Source organism: Brienomyrus brachyistius, unplaced genomic scaffold, assembly GCF_023856365.1.
Source record: "Brienomyrus brachyistius isolate T26 unplaced genomic scaffold, BBRACH_0.4 scaffold40, whole genome shotgun sequence".
In the NCBI taxonomy this organism is placed as follows: domain Eukaryota; kingdom Metazoa; phylum Chordata; class Actinopteri; order Osteoglossiformes; family Mormyridae; genus Brienomyrus; species Brienomyrus brachyistius.
The window spans coordinates 500,860-520,796 of record NW_026042315.1 but is presented as its reverse complement, the minus strand read 5'-3'; the positions used below and the strand labels follow the sequence as shown (position 1 = coordinate 520,796).

The following is a 19,937-nucleotide window of genomic DNA, read 5'->3' as shown; positions in this document are numbered from 1 at the left end:
TTATTATTCACATTGGCAGAAAAGTGCTTCATTCCTTAAAAACATTACGGTTTATAGGGGTTTTATTTGCTAAAACAGGCGCTCCGCCGGCGTCGCCATTTTGAAAGGGGCGTCGGCGTGGGTGCGCATGCGCCAAACGCCGGACTAGCGATCGGCCCATTCCGCCCCGCGTTGTTCAAACAAGAGTAGTTGCATGTGTCGGAGCTCCAGGATCGTTTCGTCCTATTTCTTCTAAAAGTTTGCCGCTTGCATGCTTTCTCAAACCTGGTAAATATAACGAAAGTCTTTCGTGTTGGTTAAATGTAATGAGTGATCGCTTCTTTTAAAACGACGGGGCTTGTTTGTTGTTTTCGCTTGTTTAAATTTGCTGCTTCTTTCGGGCATGTTTGTTTAAATTCACCCTGCTTTTTCTTTTAAACACCCCTAAAGTTTTCCTTCTTTTGGTGCTTTCTTCTTTTAAAACATTTGTGTGCTTTCTTTTAAAATACGCCGCGGCGCTTACTAACAACACGCGGCCGGACGGACGCCCCCGCTGAACGTGTATGCGCTAGCTTGCCAACATCCTGCTCTATGTTTTATTATACCTTAAAAAACGTAATTAAAAAAGCACATTAATAAAATACAGGTAATGTATTTTTATTCTATTAAAGTTTAATCTCCCAAACCCCCCCTATCGGCAACACGTGGCATAAGCATGTATTGACACCATATATGGGCATAAACTCTCGACCAATCAGAATCAAGGATCCGCCACTTCCAAGGTACCAGGTAACCTTTTTTTTTGAGGGTGCCATCACTGGCAGGGAGAGAGAAAGGAATCATTTAATGGGTTGAAGAAGTATTAGTCCATTAAACGCAATGTAGCCTGCTGCTGTGCAGGACACATCACAGGCGACACGCTGAGCATGCTGACAACTGAGCAATGGACTTCTACAGTGTGAGACTACATGCACTTTCTTAAAAAGCAGTAATCAATGCCATGTCAACCAGCTGAACAACTTCACAAGCAAATCGGCACATTATATAGGCCACCATCGTTATAAAAATTAATTATTATTTAAATTCAGGGGTCTCAAACAAATTACTGTATCTGGCCGGCCGATATCAGAGAAAAATTAAAACCATGTAATGTCATTCCAGCGCAATTGACACCCGCCAGTCTGCACGTTTTGCGGTCGGTAGTTTAGCATCTCCCAGCGTTTTTTTTAGTTTAAGACCTTTGATCTAAGTGAAGTATACATTTTGAAGGGGAGGCCTTACCTTCACTGTCAATGTCTTTCAGCTTCACTTGCTCTTACAAACACGTACGATGCACTCACGAATCGTTTGTCTTTGATTCTCCCCTTATCAAACAGATTATTTATAAGCGGTGCATCATGACGTAGTACTGCATTTTTACGTAATGGAACGCCTAACGTTCTAAATAGGGTGGGGGCAGGGAGGGGGCATTAAGTGTCATCCTTTTTGTGTTTACTTTTGAAAAATTGAGATATACCCATTAAAAAGCACGGATATAATGTAAAAAACGTTTTATTTTAATAAATACAAATAAAAACGAGCAAATGCATTCAATCCCATTTCTTGTAGCTAGTGCTGGAAACTTTGGGTGGACACCCAATAACGATATATTTTTGTCCAGTAATATTACCAATACCTATGGTTTGTCCAAAACCCATGCAGCGCTCTAAGAAACTCCAGCTTCTGCGATTCCCCCCTGCAGACCGCTACGGCTGATACAAAGACAAATGCGCAAAATATGCTAGTAAGATACAGAGATTGGTCCATTGGTTAATATTATATAAATACGCAATTAATAATATGACAAGTGGCAGTATTGCTACACGATTAAATAACAACAAAAACAATAATAATGACTGATAAGTCATAACGCGTTTTTTTCTTTGATGGTGATAACATGTACATGCAGTACAAACGATACCGAAATAAGAGAATTAATGCTATTAGCAGAAAATTATTACTGGAGACATAATTGTTAGGACACCCTCGGCAGGGAAACGCGGACCCAGGAATGCGGAACAGAGCGATCTTTATTAGATCGAGCAGGGAACAGGCTTTCAATGGGCCAGGCAAGAAGAATGGTCGGGGACAGAAGGTAGATTCGGTAGCCGGGGAGATCCAGTCCAACAGGCAGGCACAGGACACGGAGACGAAGGGAAGGGGAGACGAGAGATCCTGGGGCTGGCAGGGAAGGCAGGACGGGAGGTTCAGGGACGAGGGCTGCTCTGGGAAAGATAATAAGATTCTATTTGTACTGCCTGCCAATTTTTATATTAGATTGAGGACTAAAAATTGAGAAATATCTATATGCACAAGTAGTTTTTCCTGATAAGAAGGATGACATCAAGACTGTCAGCATTTACAAATTGAATTATGACATATCTGAGTAGCCCAGACTGTCCGGAAAACAAAGCCATACAGCATATGTGGAATGACTAATGTACATACAGTGTAATAAGCGTATAATCAAATGGATAGTAAAAACGCTCGAATAATGGACAGGAGTCAAAGGGTAAATAAGGTGCATCATGTGGAAGAGAAGTTAGGTGGCGTTGGGGGTGCATTGTGAGTTTCATCTGGTAGCTAGAAGGGAACAAACAGGGCTTTCGGGGGGGGGGGGCTTCTCCGGGGGCTACATCGCTCTACCTTAAAAAAAATTATAAAAAAAAAACACTTCTTACACTATAATGGCAGGTTTAGGAGTAATACAGTACAGTCATAACCAGTGTCAAGGATTCTATGCATCGCTACACAGAGACAAGTCCCGATATTGAGCCCAAGGCTAAAATTGTGGTTTACTTACAAGTGCACTTTGCTGGGCAGTGGGGGTGTTTGTCCTTCTCTGCTCACATTTTCTCCTCTTATCCTGTCTTCTCCTCCGCAGCCCTTCCTCCTTCTCTCTGTTGCTCCTATATTCCCTCCCCTCCAGTCATCTATGTTCTCCTTCCTCTGCAGTCTCTCCTCTTCTCCATTCTTCAGTTATACTGTCTTCTCCGCTCTCCCTGTATCCCTCCTGTCTTCTGGTCCTGTCGTCTTTTCTCCAGTCATCCCCTGCTTCTCAGTCATCTCTGCATCTTTTCTCTCATTTGTTTGCTTATTCTTTGATTGTTTGTGTTATTCGTTAACCCACCACCCATGCTGGATGAGTCTTGATGTTTTTTGTTCTTTTTAAAGTTAGGCTTCTTCCTTTGTTTTTGTGCCATATCTTCTGCCCTCTTCTGGTTGCGGCAGTGCATGACACGGGTGGAAAATAGGGTTTATTACAACACACACATCAAAACCAAAAGGATCAGGATGGATCCAAAATAAACAGCAAATGACCAGGAATGAACTAAATGATGGAATAAACACAACTAGAGAACTATATACATACATACAACATACAGCTATAATGAACCATCAAAGAACAGAAGCAGAACAGGCACTTAAATACACAGCTAACAAGACACAATGCAGGACAGTGAGAATCATAACCAATAACAAGGACTGAGGGCAACCCAGGAACAGGTGTTACAATTAAACAGCACTGGTGAAATCAAAGTGACCTTTCAGCCACATGGTCAGCTCTGCATCGCCCTCTGCTGTTTGCATTAGAAGCTGCTTGAAATTCCCACTCTCCTTACCAACACCTCGAAAAGCCAGGCCTTGCCGTGCCAAGTACTTAACTTCAGAAGATTTTTCCTCACTTGCTGCTGCTCTTTCCAGCTCATCTGAAGGTTGAATATTAACAGGATTGATCTTCTGAATCCATGTCATCAGTGCTAATCTGTGGCACTGCCTGTCTTTATGTGCACTGAATTTCCCCAGTGCCTTTTTCAGTTTCACATGCCAGTCTTCACAAGAACTGAATCTGTCTCTCATGCCAGTTTAGACATTTGTGTTACAAATAATTTTGCACAGTAGAAACAAATAGAATCTTATAAATGCTGAGATTAGAGTATCTACGATGCAGGAATGCAGGGGTTTCATTGGGGCCCTTTCTATGGCTTAGTACTGTGAAGGAATATATGGTTAGTGCCAGGCGCAAATGAATATCTTTGATTTTGCATCCATTTGGTAACTTGTTGAAGTTGTCTGATAGTCAGTAATGCATGGTTTAATTATTATGATTGTTTATTCATTACCTTATAACATCTGAAAGAAACTGAAATAGAAAAACTTATTTTAGTTTATGGTCCACTGGATAAACACAGACATTACAGACGGTTTTAGAATCTAATGCTGAATGTTTTTTGCTATCATTTTTCTGCCTGCATATGCTGTGATTGGTGCAGTGAAATTTGAGAATGTGTTTGTGGTCAGTATCATAGCCTCAGACAACAAACCAACGCTGTAGCGCCTCACTGTGTTTACATGTGGGAGGGGTTCCAGTTACATAATGGGCTCGTTCTAATTCAACTGTTTTGACGGAGCTCGACAAACCTAAAAAATAAATGCTGGTGTTATGAAAAACGATGTCATATAGCTATATTTGAGATTTATTATAGCCAAACACATCTCGGAGCTCCGAGGAACCTCCTTCTCCTTACATTTGGGGAAGATGGTGGCGCAGGAGGTAGTGCTATCGTTTAGCAACCAGAGAGTTGCAGGTTCGAGCCCTGGTTTCTCCTGACCCCTTCAAAGGGTCCTTGAGCAAGACACTGAACCCCAAATTGCTCCCAGCGTGCAGGTTGGCGCCTTGCATGGCAGCCTCTGCCCCCGGTGTGTGGATGGGTGAATGTGAGGCATGAATTGTAAAGTGCTTTCAGTTCTCATAAAAGTAGAAAAGCACATTTACCATCTGTGTTTTGGATTTGGATTGTATTGGTGTGTACTCAATCCCTCATGTACATGCTCAATCGCAGTAACATTTTCACAGGAATTTGGGAGGTTGAAGTGCTAATTCTATGGGGGTGTATTCAGTGGGAAAGGTGTGTATGTAGGGCATGTCCCCCCCCCCATTTGTGGTGTTAGATATTCTGTTTCCCCCCCCCCCCGTGTGTTAAGTAGTGGGTTTGCTCTTGCGTGTTTAATAAAAGATTGTACTACACTGCTTGTCCTGGCATATTGCCTGTGGTTTGGGGGGAGGTTAATCTGTGTGTGTGACCGTGAGTGACGCGACATGTGTGCTACAGTATACATCCAGTATGTAACTGTATGAAGTAACACTCACTGTATAATATAAAATGCAAATGGAATACTGTAATATGAAGCATTGCAGTAAGAGGATAATATTACAGTACAGGGCACATTGTTGGATTACATACCTGATGGCTCTATGAAATGTTTGATGGTTGTGGACATGGTTGTTCTCCCGTCATTCAGCCGACCAGCCTCAGCCATTGTAAGGCCATGATTGAGGGCCTAATTATATATATACAGTACTGTGCAAAAGTCTTAGGCAGGCAAAGAAAATGATGTTTAGATTATCCTCCTGTTGGTGTAAAACTATGATATGATGCCTGTCAAAGTGTGTCAGCTTCGCCATTTCAGAACCTCTGCTAAAATCATCCTAGTATTTGCAGCAATCGTCCAGTGCAGCCATGTATTTTTTGACTTGGCCACTAGCAGACCTCATACAGCTAGTCAATCTCTCACTGACTTTTTGAATCGATATATTTAATTATTTAATTGAGCTGTTGGGGAAATTTAACAGAATCATGGAACGACTGAGGTGCCCCTGAGGAGAAGTTTGGGAACTGAAGCAGTGTTCATCTAGCCATCCAACTAGACATCAGTAACTTTTTAGAAAACAGAAGAAATTATTACTAGTTTTTATTGTGTTACTCTTAATTTGCACACGTTCTAATGTTAAATTGTATTTTTTGTTCTAAGCCAAAGTACACTTGCTACCCAGATAAACAGCTTTAAACATTTCTTTGGACTGCCTAAGACTTTTGCACAGTACTGTACTGTATATGGTAATGCTAAATTGATAACTATCAGTGTTGTGTTTATATGCTAAATATGCTAAATTTGCTGATGCAGTCTTCTCAGTTGCCCCTTTGTCCACCTTACTTACTGTTGCTATGCCTGCTATGTGCTCACTCTGCGTGGCTTAATTATATTATGGGGTTTTATTATTAATTTATTCATAATTATTGTTATTTTTTCAATTTCTGTGTGGCCATAATATTTTGGGTTTTATAGTTACAGTCATGTGGATTAATCTATTTTCTCTCTGTTTTACCATGAAGAACAAGGTGTGACAGGGGATGATTTTGTGGACATTGGAGAGCAAGATGTTTACCTTTTGTTCCCCAAAAACCTCAGACTGAGGAAATCCCTAATTTCCATTTTAAAACTAAAGGCAAGTAAACTGTCTGTTTGATAGCAAGCTCTGTGTTTTTTTGTGGTTTCACAGACATACTGCTGTCAAGTCATGGTTACAGAATATATCATATTTAGTTTCATGATCTTTCCCTCAATCAGTCTGGAGTGGAAGCAGAAGACTTCCTAAAAAATAAGCAGGGAAGTCAGCGGCAACACCTGAACAAAAGAGATTCAGTGTAAGTATCACACAGTCCTGGAAATAGAAACTAAAGTGGACAGAGCTGTTAGAACACAGACAGTGCAGGTGGAAGTAGAATCAGCAGAATAAGTGGTTCTCACATCAGAAATACTGCTACCATTCATTCTGCTCATTCTATGTCCACCTGCACTCCTCTCTATTCTAACGTTTTTGGTGCAAAACTGATATCTTTCTTTTTTCTACACATCTCCACCAGGCTGTTGTAAGATCATCCCTGGGTGCATCACAAATGTGGACCACTGCCTGCAAGGGAGCGGAAATTGACTGGAACCCTGTCATAAGCAAAGTCTGTACCTCATAAAATTGTTTAAAATCAATATTTCTAATCAAATAGTTTAATTTCTCTATTACTTTTTTACCACATAAAGCACAATGAGTGCTTAAAATTTCAATTCACAAGGTAAAACTGTGACGCCCGCTCCGTCCGTTCCTCGTGTGTGCCACGCCCCCTAATTACCCACGTGTGATTTCCTGATCGTGCCCAGTCGTGTCTTGTTTCCTGCTGCCTTGTTCCATGTATTTAAGTTCCTGATTTGTACTAACCCGTTGTCTGTCATTGATGTCAGTCGATGTTCGTGCCCTCGTCCTTGGAATTAAACCCCTCGTTTGCCCTGATTCCCGGCTGTCTGCCTGCTTTTTACCCGCCTGCCCGCACGATCGCCGCTCTGCCCGCTATCGCTGCCGTCTCCCGTGATAAAAACACCAAATAAAGTGTTTTAACAGAATATTTCATGTAATTTCAAGGTCACAGCAGAGTTGCCCTGCAGCCTCGTCGGCAAAGAGCAGGAAAAGCCTTAAAAATGCTCCGAAACAGGAGGGAGGACCTCCGAAGGTCAGGAAAGGTAATACATACTGTACATAGGGAACCTGCAAGCAAGTTAAAATTATTCAATCCCTTACAATCAAATTAAATCATGAATGTAATGTCCGGAATACAGACCTAGTCAGCCAAGGCTGAATAATGTTCCTGTTCATGTTCTGCTTCACTTTCCTGGCTTCTCATGTCGTGGCAAAACTTCATTTCTGCTGATTCCATTGTCTAGGAGAGAGAAGGACTTCAGCTTCACTCCAACAGTATGTAGCTTTTCTGTATTTATACCTTATCATTGTGTAATATATATAGTAATACGTTTCATAATTTAGCTTCTAAAATATTGTGCAATCACCAGCCCAATTGATATTTTTGCCATCTTAATCCTCTCAGGATCAGTACAGTATATGTGCAAACATATTTTATGTGTTTACAGACGTGTAAGACTGCTGAAAAAAGGTGGGAGAACAGTGGCTCTTGGAGGTAAAATGTGTTTTTACATTTTCCCAGTGCTGCTGCATGAATCACTGTACTGCAGTGTCAGGTTTCCCATTGCCCAGCACACCTCATTTGGCTAAAGAACTTGATGATGTTACGATGATCAGTGTGTTGGCCAGTGAAACTGACAATGTGCTGAACTTTGGGAAATTTTGAAATTTATTATGAACACAGTATATTAATCTGCACAATGTAGCAAAACAGTCTGAAACGTAACTGAGATACAGAGGTTATACACTGATCAGCCATAACATGTGAAGTGAATAACATTGATTATTTGGTTACAGTGGCATCTGGCTGTGGGGGGGTTATACAGGTCCTTCTCAAAACATTAGCATATTGTGAAAAAGTTCATTATTTTCTGTAATGTACTGATAAACATTAGACTTTCATATATTTTAGATTCATTACACACAACTGAAGTAGTTCAAGCCTTTTATTGTTTTAATATTGATGATTTTGGCATACAGCTCATGAAAACCCAAAATCTCAAAAAATTTGCATATTTCATCCGACCAATAAAAGGAAAGTGTTTTTAATACCAAAAAAGTCAACCTTCAAATAATTATGTTCAGTTATGCACTCAATACTTGGTCGGGAATCCTTTTGCAGAAATGACTGCTTCAATGCGGCGTGGCATGGAGGCAATCAGCCTGTGGCACTGCTGAGGTGTTATGGAGGCCCAGGATGCTTCGATAGCGGCCTTAAGCTCATCCAGAGTGTTGGGTCTTGCGTCTCTCAACTTTCTCTTCACAATATCCCACAGATTCTCTATGGGGTTCAGGTCAGGAGAGTTGGCAGGCCAATTGAGCACAGTAATACCATGGTCAGTAAACCATTTACCAGTGGTTTTGGCACTGTGAGCAGGTGCCAGGTCGTGCTGAAAAATGAAATCTTCATCTCCATAAAGCTTTTCAGCAGATGGAAGCATGAAGTGCTCCAAAATTTTGATTTCCGAATGACAGAAGCGCCTGACCTGGGCTACAGAGAAGCAGCACTGGACTGTTGCTCAGTGGTCCAAAGTACTTTTTTCGGATGAAAGCAAATTTTGCATGTCATTCGGAAATCAAGTACCCACAGTCAGTGATGGTCTGGGGTGCCATGTCAGCTGCTGGTGTTGGTCCACTGTGTTTTATCAAGGGCAGGGCCAATGCAGCTAGCTATCAGGAGATTTTGGAGCACTTTTTTATGAGCTGTTTGCCGAAATCATCATTATTAAAACAATAAAAGGCTTGAACTACTTCAGTTGTGTGTATTGAATCTAAAATATATGAAAGTCTAATGTTTATCAGTACATTACAGAAAATAATGAACTTTTTCACAATATGCTAATTTTTTGAGAAGGACCTGTGCAGTATATAATGTTATATATCAGGCTTCCCCAATTCCAGTCCTGGAGAACCAGTTTGCAAGGACCTGTCAAATACACCTACTAAACCTGGCAATTGGCTGGTGAGCTGAATAAGGTGTTTGAGTATTAAAATCTGGGTGCAGACTAGGCCTGCAGGACTGGAACTGGGGAATCGTGGGGAATTGAAAGTTACCATCACCAAAAATAACTTTTATTTTAAAGTTTCATGATGAAATTAATTTGCTCATCAGGATGTTCTGTTTGGCAAAGTATTCCAGTACTTGGGTTTTAAATTATCCATCGTAAATCTTTGTCACCAGATGCACAGTAATCATCCCGCTAAAGCAGAACTACACTGTCATCGTATTAAAGGGGTGAGTGTGCACACAGAATCGGTTACTTCAGCATCCACAGTGTCATTCTCCCAAGTTACTATACAGCAATTAACAATCACTGACAGCCGCTAGTAATTAAATGCCTAATAACCATCATGTAGTGATTGAAAGTGATTCAGTCTCAGCCATGGCAAATGTAATCTTATGCATAGCTATTTAACAACAATAGTATTCCCAGATTGAGGTGAGTACGAGGACAATATTTTCATAGCTATTTCCTAGCATGGAGTATGGCGTAAGAGGCAAGTTTATGCATGCAGACAATTGCATATTTCAACTGATATGGGAATGCCACTTTGGGGCCAATGACATGCTGACCTCAGTAAAATTCCAGAAGATATTTTTCAGCCTGGATACTTCTCTCCCGTGTAGTAGTTCTCCGCTTAACAGCAACAAGAACTTAACATACATGATGCCACATAAATGTGATCTGCTGATTTCAGATCTGTAAGCATAAATTACCTTTGTTGTATTCCCTGGCCTTCAGGCTAATTGGAGTTGCTAAATGCATATGTGCGTGAATGGTGTGTGAGTGTGCCCTGTGATGGGCTGGCCCCCCATCCTGGGTTGTTCCCAGCCTCGTGCCCATTGCTTCTGGGATAGGCTCCGGACCCCCCGCGACCCAGTAGGATAAGCGGTTTAGAGGAACAACCCAGGATGAGGGGCCAGCCTGTCGCAGGGCACACACACACCATTCACTCTCACACACACACCTACGGGCAATTTAGCAACTCTAGTTAGCCTCAGCATGTTTTTTGGAATGTGGGGGGAAACCCCACGACGACATGGGGAGAACATGCAAACCCCACACACATGTGACCCAGGCGGAGACTCGAACCCGGGTCCCAGAGGTGTGAGGCAACAGTGCTAACCAGTGCACCTGTCAGAGTTCGCTGGTTAAAGCGGGTAGTGCGCACAGGCTGACAAGCGGGCAGGAAGCAGGCAAGCAGGCGGAGTACGGGGAAAACGGGGATTTATTCGGGATCGGGACGGAGCAGACAGCACTAAGACTAACTAACATCAATGACGGACCAGAAACTAAGGCAAGTCATGGACTGAAATAGACGAGACTGGGCGAAAATAAGTGGACACAGCTGGGCAAGATCAGGGAAGCACACGTGGGTAATCAGGGGGCGTGGCACACACGAGGATCGTACGAGCCGGGCATGAGAGCACCACCATGCCGCCCCTGAAGTAGTACACTCTTACTTAATTTATTAATTAACCAGAAAGTATTAGTTATATACTGATCCCACGTTCGTTCATTCTTAATCATAACAGTTACTTTATTTGTTCATCATTTGTACTTGAGTAGTTACTGAGTTATTACTGAGTAATGTGTATTTGAACAATATAAAATATAATAATATATGTGCTATAAATCAACAAACCATTGTCCTTTCCTTTTATCCACTGCAGGGCTGCAGGAAGCAGCATACAGAGGAAATGCCTTGGGCGGGATGGTAGCCCGGATCAGGGCTCACATACTGGCTCACGTGTGGGCAATGAAGAAGTAGCACTTCACGTGTACGGGAGAAAAACAGCAGCCAGAGGAATCCTATGCAATCTCAGTGAGAATAAACTCCCCAGACCCAGGACTGGGGCAGGAATTGCAGGATTCTCCTCTAGCATTTATTTTGGCATACTGTATTTATTGCTATTATCCTTGGTACATGTTTATATTTGCCAATAATTGAAATTGAAATAAACATGATTATTATTCATCCAACCTCGTACCGCATATCCTGGAGACGAGGGCCTGGAGCTTATCCCAGGTAGCATAGGACACAATGGTATACTTTTGGATGGGATGTCAGTCCATTGCAGGGAATGCACTCACTCACACACTGTGGGCAATTTAGAGATGACAGTCTATTATTATTAGGATACCTAGTTTTTAGTAGTTTTCACTATTATTATGCTTTTTGCCATGGGAGTCTATGGCAGCCCATAGAGCTGATTGGCAACTTTTTTTAAATTTGGCACATCGATAGAGGTCAGTTCCAACTATTCATACCAAATTTGGGTTCAATCCATCCATCACTCTAGCGCCACCCACAGGCCAAATTTCAAGAAATGTTTTTGTCTTATTCTGTTTCTTATCATTGTATGATTATGCTATTTACTTTTAAGTATTAGCATTACCTGTCTTGGTGACATCCCATAATACAGCTCTGATGACCTGATCACATATAAAACACTTCCCACGCAGCACATCATGCTTTACTATCTATTTATTATTCAAACATCAAACTTTGATGACGTCAATGTATATCCCTGACATAAATCACTGACGTGAAGCTATGGACATCATACTTAACTAGCTGACGTTTTAGTATTTTATATAGCATGATGGGTGCAGATCTAACTTAGTGTATAACTTAGTTTCGGCAGTGATTTTGCTATATAGAGTCCATCGTCATGATCCCATAGTTAGCGGAAGCGAAAATAGTGTAATTAGTACAAGTACTAAAGAAATGTAATGTAATGTAATACCGAACAGCTTTCAAAAATGCGGTACCGCAATACCTTTTTGGCACCGGTATCCCGCGCAGCATCAGTCTGCCTGAGATATTTGATAAAGTGTGGATCCTATACGTGCAGCACGAATAAATAAAAACCTCTGCTTTGTATACTTGACAAATCTGTGTGTGTCATCATACTCAAAACCGCCCCAAATAAGCCACGAAATTAACCATGAATTCTACCCTACTGTGGTACACAGCTTTGCTTCTTACGTTTCTTTCACACAAAAAGTTGCAGGTTGATGACAAAACGTGCTCGCGTCCGGACCAGTAAGTGCAACAGGGTGGCAGAACTGGGGAGGGGGGCAGGATGCGATCGTGCTCGGTTGCCGTATAAGGCAGCCTGGCCCAGTGTGGTACGCGCTTAGTCTAATGACAGGTTCTTGTGGGAAGCTTGTGTGATGTTGTTCGTGTCAGGTTTTGGGCTGGTTGCGAGCGCGATCGCACGGGCAGGAAACAGGCATGCAGAACACGGGGAAACTGGGATTTATTAGCACTAAAACGGGACGAAGCACGAACATCGACTAACATCAATGACCGACCAGGAACGAAAGCAAGACATGGACTATAATAATCGAAAATAATCGGACACAGCTGGGTATAATGGGGAAGCACACATGGATAATCAGGGGGGCATGGCACACATGAGGATCGTACGAGCTGGGCGTGACAGTTCGACATACTGATCGCTATGTATCGCGATACAACAGTTTGAAATGTTACCAAAGTGTCATTTTATAATTCCCATATTAAACAAGTTACCGTGCATAGTGCTTTGGGGAGAGACAGACTCCAAGAGTGCAGTTCATTTCACGTGTCTTTAAGTCATTGTCTGATATTATCCAGAGCTGAATGTGTGATTCATGCTTACTACTATATTCTTGCTTTGCAGTTCTTACACATTTTTTTTCTTATTTACTTCTATTAGTAAATAAAAAACTTATAAAACTGTCATTATTATATAACAACTATACGTATTATGATGTTATTATTTAGTTGTGTTGTTGCTTGGTTACATTTGATGCCTCCGCACGTGGGAAGCTACCGGTTTGAAAGACGCGGCTTCACTTGCTTTTCTGCACCAAGATGGCAAGGTACGTTGCATTTCTGCTCCCATTTTATCGTATAACTTATCTTATTATTTAGTATCTGTCTTTGTATGTACAGTGGTACCTCGACCCACGAACAGTCCTGATCACGAATAAATCGGGTTACGAACCAGATGTTCCAAAATGTTTTGTACCGGTTGTCGAACCGTGTTTTGGGGCGCGAACACACAAACGTCCCGAAAAGGGTCCAATGAAAGCTCCCCAAAGAACCACCCGAAACGCGAAGAAATGTCCAGTATAATAATAATAATAAAAAAATCATATTTTCGAAATTACTGCATTTGACTGTTACTCAGTCTTTTAATGTTGATTGTTTAGTTTTTTGGGGGGATGTTTTGTGGTTCTTTTCCGTGTTTTGGCGTCTTTCGAGCGACCAGCGTATGCTCAGTTTTAATGTTTTATTTAATTTAGCATTTGTTAGCATGTAAATGTAAATGTATGCTCTCAGTTATATGTGCACAGTCTGTCATAATTTGATTGTACGGTAGGGGGTGTTGAGTTGTACTGCGCGTGCTCGAAGTGTATATATGTATGTATAGAGTGACCTAAAGAGAAAGACGGCGATATGTCCTAGTTCGTGGTGAATAACGTGTTGTGTGAACTTATTTTTCCATTTATAAATCCTCTATTATTGTTAGTCTTCTCCCGATTTTCTTACCGCTGCACCGACAGTTTGACGTGCCAACAGCATTATTTGTTACAAGTAAGGTTATTTTAATTTAAGTCTATATTCTTGGTCGCGTTCTCCCCATGTCGTCGTGGGGTTTCCTCCGGGTACCTCCTAAATTGCCCGTAGGAGTGCATGTGTGAGTGAATGGTGTGTGAGTGTGCCCTGCAATGGGCTGCCCCCCCCATCCTCGATTTTTCCCTGCCTCGTGCCCATTGCTTCCGGGATAGGCAACCCAGTAGGATAAGCGGTTTGGAAAATGGATGGATGGATTCTTGGTCACAGAAAAATATAAAAAATTGAAGGAATGCAGCGTTTCTGAAGTTTAAACATATTGAACATAATACACATTTACATTATTTAAAATGGGAGAAATTGATTGAGGTCACGCACTTTTCACGTCAGGAACTAAGTTCGTGAGCCGAGGTATGACTGTATATTGAAATATGTTTGTGTAAAATTCAGTATATTGTTTGGATTATATTTAAATTTTATGTGCAGGTTAGTTAGTGTCATATGCAGGGTTGCCAACCCTCACTCAAGATGTCTTGTAGTCAATCTGTTTTGTTCCATTATAAACCTAAAATTAGCTCCATCAAAAGTGTTGGGGTAGTCTGCAAACCCTCCAGACTATTTACAAGGTAGTTAGACTTACACATATGGAGATGAATGTGCAGACTTGTCTGGAATTGAGATTCTCACGCCAGCCAGCTGACCGAAGATAGCAGCTCTGCCTGTGCAGTAATGCAGTTGTTGATTGGGAAGGTGTGGGTCAGTGCAGAAGTGTAGTCCACATGTCAGGAGTGACTGACAGCTCCATTGCATTGCCTGTATGTTGTTTTTCCTCATTCAGAATCAGACGAATTGAGAAAGCTGTTTGCTGGAGCGACGACAGATACTGGGCAACTTGGGACAAGTGGGGAGAGGTGATTGACTGGGGAGATGAGAAAGAGCTGTGCTCCCCAGCAGAATCACCTTCTGACCAGGCTGACAGTTCCACTGAGTCACATTCCCGAAGGCGAATTGCCAAGGCAGTTAGCTGGACGGATGATGCTTATTGGGCAGCCTGGGACAAGTGGGAAGAGATCATCTGCTGGGGTGATGAAGAGGAGTGCTCCCAAGTAACTCCACCCATTAGCCAGCTTGGGAGGGATAAGGGGATAGATGTACATGGGTTGGAGGCTTTTGTGATAAATAACAGGACAATCTCCATAAAGCCTGTAGACAACCATCAAGATAGTCTGAAGATAGGAGCTGTGCTGGTAGACCTCTGCCAGTTTGATCTCGAATATTTAGATCAAAGTAAATTTAATTTTGAAATTGTGCAAGTACAAATTGGAGAAGTTGAAGTGGTGGAGACTAGAGAAAAGGCTTTTGAAAAAGCATTTGAATTGGAAATTGTGGATGTGGCAGTAGAAGTTATAAACAGTGAATTCCAACTGAATGCAATAAATTTGGATATTGTTGAGACCAAGGTGGACAAATTATTATTGGAAGAACTGATCGTTGGCGATTTAGAAGCAGGCAATGTGAAGGTGTCAGTATCAAATGGCAATGTGGTGAAGGTACCCTTAAGGTACCCTTCACCACAGAGGAACAGAAGGACCAGGCAACCTTAGACCATACTCTCTGGTGGTTGACTCGTGGCAACTGGACTTGTCTCTGAAAGTTAGAAACGTTTCGCTGCTCATCCAAGCAGCTTCTTCAGACTGAGGGAGGTAGTAAGTGTCCACATATTTATCCTCCTGGGTAAGTAGTATAAGGGGGCTCGTTGAGTGAAACAAAGTGGGGGGGGGGGAGTTGCGGGTAGATGTAACCAGTCCCTCCTACTCCAATAGAGTGGGTCGTTAAGGGTGGTCCACCTGGTGGAGGTGTGAATTGGGTCTGTTTTTTACCTGGGAATTATTTTTGTTTTGGCAAATGATGAGAGGGCCGCAGGTTGAATTGGAGACAAGTTGTGCCTAATGCCTCTACCTCTGTTGAGTGAGGGGTTGTGCATTTGCACATGCAAAGCTGCTTGGACGAGCGGTGACACGTTTCTACCTTTCAGAGAGGTACAATGTCTTTGGATGTCTTTTGTCTTATGCAGTCTGGGAGTTGACTGAATGCTGGGGTGGGGGTAGCTTTTCCTTTGTAGTGGGGTCCGGTGGGGCGCCTTGGGCTCTGTGGGGCCCGGTGGTGCTGCTGCCTTGGGCCCCGGTCTGGATGGGCCTGGGCCCCCCTCCCTGGATGGATTTCGGGGAACGGGGAGTGCTTATGGGGGTCAGCGGGGGAGCTGGCTCCGGGGGGGGAGGTATTTTGCCCCCCCCCCCATTCTTTTCCTCCCCATCCCTAAATGCTTCCCTCCTCCCGCTCCATCACACCACCACACATGTAGGGCTTTGAGGTGTAGGTGCGTTGCTGGGATGCAGGGTAGGTATTCCTCCTCTGTCCCCTCGCGACCACCTGTACCTCATTCATACACCAGAACGTAGACACTCTCATTACTTACTCTCTCATGACACATACATTTAGGGCGTTGGGGATGGGCACACAGAATGGCATCCAGAGGGCGGTCTGTTCATTCAGCCTTACCTCTGGTGCCAGGGCCCACATCTCAATTTTAATCACACATAGACATTGAGGGCTCTGGGGAGAGGCCGAGCTAACACCAGCTGTTGGTCGGCAGGGGGTGGTTAGTGCCATGCCCTTCACCTGTTTTAAAAGCACTTTAGAACAACACACACCAACACCACATCTGAGCGGGCGAAGGGGGGCATGGGGTCTTTTCACACCCCCGTTCCCTGTTCGCCATTTGGGGCTGAGAGGAAGAGCTGGCCGTCTGGTCGGGGTCTGGGCTGTTGGGCTTCTCGGCTGCTGCGGGGTCCGGGGTGATCTTCTGGTCTCCTCGCCAGAGGAAAAATAGGGGTCCACATAGAGTATATATGGGGAGTGAGAGTATGTGTACAGCGTTCATTTCTGTGTGTCTAAATGTTGGGTGAATGTGTAAATATTTGTTTATGTCTGCATGAGGGTGGGAACGTATGCTTGTATATGTGTGTGCCTGTTTGTCTATACACACGTGTCAGGTTGGGTCCTAGACTCCACCTGAAATAACATCTCGGGCACAATAAAGTGGTCCTCCGCAGAGGAGGGGTGGTGGAGGGAAAAAAAAAAAAAAAAAAGCTTGTGACCCACCGACCGATTTCTTATTTGATTACTGTTGTTCCTTGTCTTGTTTTTGACCCCTCGTGGTCTGCTTTTGTTTTTATTAGTGTCTCTAGTGTTTTTCCCCTTTCCTCCTTTGAATCCCTGAGTGAGTCGTCCACTCTCTGTTTCTGCTTGCTCCATGACACGCTGTCGCTCTCAATCCGCCCTGGACCTGTGACAGTATTTCTGTTTTTGCTTTTGTTTGGACGTACTGAGTTTAGGATACCTAGCTTAGAAGGAATAGTTTAGCCTGTCATGTGTAACGTTGTTAAATGCGCTGATATCAGTGTTATGTCACAGTACCAGAAACTTAAAATGGTACATTTTGTTTTCTTTTTGTTTTCTTGCAATTACTACATACAAATGTTTAATGTTTTGCTGACATCTAATTAGAAAATAAATGCATTTATGCTTTAAATGATCTTTTTGTTGTCTTCAATCATTTCAACAGGTGAAAATGACCTGAAATCAATGAGTTTGAACACTGGACACTACATTCCGTGTTTGTGTATAAAGTCATGTTTAGCGTACATGCGAGTTCATTCGTATCCTTTTCCCCAGAGACAAAAAGTAGGCTAGGCTAATGGGAAAAACAACACACAAATATATAGACCTAATGTCAGTGTATTATTCATGAGGTTTTGTAATATCTGAGACCAAATTAAACTTAATCTGTGTATTTAATGGATTTATGTGCTATTGCTACTGGTTTAATTGGTAAATAGGCCTTTTTCCAAGCAATTGAATATTTAAATGGGAATGTTTGACGTTATTGATTTAGCTTTAATCATGAAGTACCAAGCGTGATATCAATCCATGTCTAATGTGACATATTCAGGACATGCAAAGTCTATACACATAGGCACAGACTATGGCTGGGATTCGTGTGGCCTACCCTGCAGATGGGAGGCCAACACTGCATGGTATATATTCTTTAAATTTATTTAATATTAGTTACATAATTACTCATATAGACCATGTTAATACTTAATAGTGCATGTAAAGAAAATTATACTCTCATTTGACATTAATGTGTGAAGTGCATGTAAGTATGGAATATCCATCCATTGGCTGTAGCACTTATCCTATTCAAGGTCAAAGCCAGAAGCTATGGATGCAAGACTGGGACAACAGGAGCTGACCCTGACAGGAAGCTCATCTCATAATGATATTCCCCACACCGTGCTACTTCTTGCAGAGCTTTGCTGGGGTAGGTGGTGTGGCTATCATACCAGCCGGCGACGCATCCAGTTAGGATGCTCTTGATGACACAGTTATAAAGTGTCCTGAGGATAAGGGGACTTGTGCCACACCTTTTAGCTCGTCGGAGGTAGAAGGGCCGCTGCTATGCATTAAAATTTTTCCCAATATGATAAATGTAGCGTGGAAAAAGTAACCATATCAGTTTACATGGGCTTCTACAGGGGGTTAAGTATCCATTCATCCATTTTCTGAAGCCACTTAATTCCAACTGGGGTTGCCTGGGGACTGGAACCTATCCCAAGAACACTGGGCACAAGTGAGAACCAACCCTAGGGAATCACCAACACACCACAGGGTGCACACACAACTACAGGACCAATTTAGACTCACCATTCAACCCCTCTTGAATGCTTTTGGACCGTGGGAGGAAACTACAGCGCCTGGTGAAAACTCAGACAAACAGAGGGAGAGCGTGCAAACTCCACACAGAAAGGACTTGGGATTGAACACAGGACCTTCTTGCTGTAAGGCAGCAGGGCAAACCACTGCGCCACCATGCTGCCCCCGTGTTAAGTATGATAAGTAATATGACAAATGTCATAGCTTAGCTATAGATATGCATAAAATGTACGGAAAGACGATATAAACATCTTGTTACTGGTTCATAATCATAGTGAGAATATCTTATTGTTATGCAAACGTTGGTGCTTCCTTTGTGTCTGATTTGTGTCTTCAGGATCTCCAGGGCAGCTTGTGGACAAACAGGAGGTGACGCCTATGAAAGGAGACACTGTCAGAATTCAGTGTCACTATACTGACATTTACATTGACATGATGTGTAGGATGGGCAGGGGCTCCTGTGTAGAGAATTCTGGGAGTTTGGATGGGAGGCCTGTGGAGCTCAGTGATGAAAGAGTTAATAAAGTGCTCAGTGTCACAATGAGGCGACTGGAGAGGAAGGACACGGGTTGGTACCTGTGTGTGGCAGAAAACCTGCAGACACTCCTTCCTATTAAAGTCAATGCACAACCACACACAGCACTGAATGTAAGTAATTAATTAAAATATGTGAGTCATTTATACTCTATTACAAATAAATAAAGGCTAAATGGATCCCAAATCTTTCCCTCGTGAAGGAAATTGGCGCATTTTTGTGGGAAGAATCCGTTTGGGGGAGGGGGCATGCACTGTACTCACTGGGGTATTACCAACAAGCACCAGGGTGAACAAAATACTCAGCCAAAGTCAGAGCAAAGCTAAAAAGAATGAAATTAAGCAGTTTTAGCTGACTTTAGCGGACATTCTTATAATAAACTCATTTCTTACGGGTATTATACTTGATATATGAAGTATGTTAACACCCCTTGGCCTATATTTGTGATCTTTCATTCCTCTGAATCCTTTGGTCATCCCGATTCAAATTCATCCATTGCCGTTAATTTCCTTATTGGATTTTCTGTCATTCTGAATTTTTCAGAAAACCTACTTATTTTGCACAGGCCAAAAATGTTGTCTAATCTTCTACTCTGTAATTTGGCACCCTGTCAGAGGCCCATCCAAAATACTGGCTCACCAAATTTGGGTTTAATCCATTCATTCCTGTAGCAACACCATCAGGTCAAATTTCAAGATATGTTTCTGCATGTAAATTCTGAATTCT

At 42.5% G+C, this 19,937-nt stretch overlaps 3 protein-coding genes across 5 annotated transcripts in view; all 3 read left to right on the top strand.

The window, feature by feature from the left end:
- The window catches only part of LOC125722577 (G-protein coupled receptor family C group 5 member B-like), a 392,822-nt gene that overhangs the window by 172,502 nt on the left and 200,383 nt on the right, over positions 1 to 19,937 (top strand). The window lies entirely within an intron of this gene.
- Positions 1 to 19,937, top strand: part of LOC125722602 (cytohesin-2-like) — a 123,584-nt gene that overhangs the window by 68,547 nt on the left and 35,100 nt on the right. The window lies entirely within an intron of this gene.
- On the top strand, positions 12,821 to 16,128 carry LOC125722596 (uncharacterized). The gene is made up of 2 exons (XM_048998784.1): positions 12,821 to 13,203; positions 14,739 to 16,128. The coding sequence occupies exons 1-2, from the start codon at positions 13,196 to 13,198 to the stop codon at positions 15,502 to 15,504; spliced, it is 774 nt and encodes a 257-aa protein (XP_048854741.1). The 5' UTR covers positions 12,821 to 13,195; the 3' UTR covers positions 15,505 to 16,128.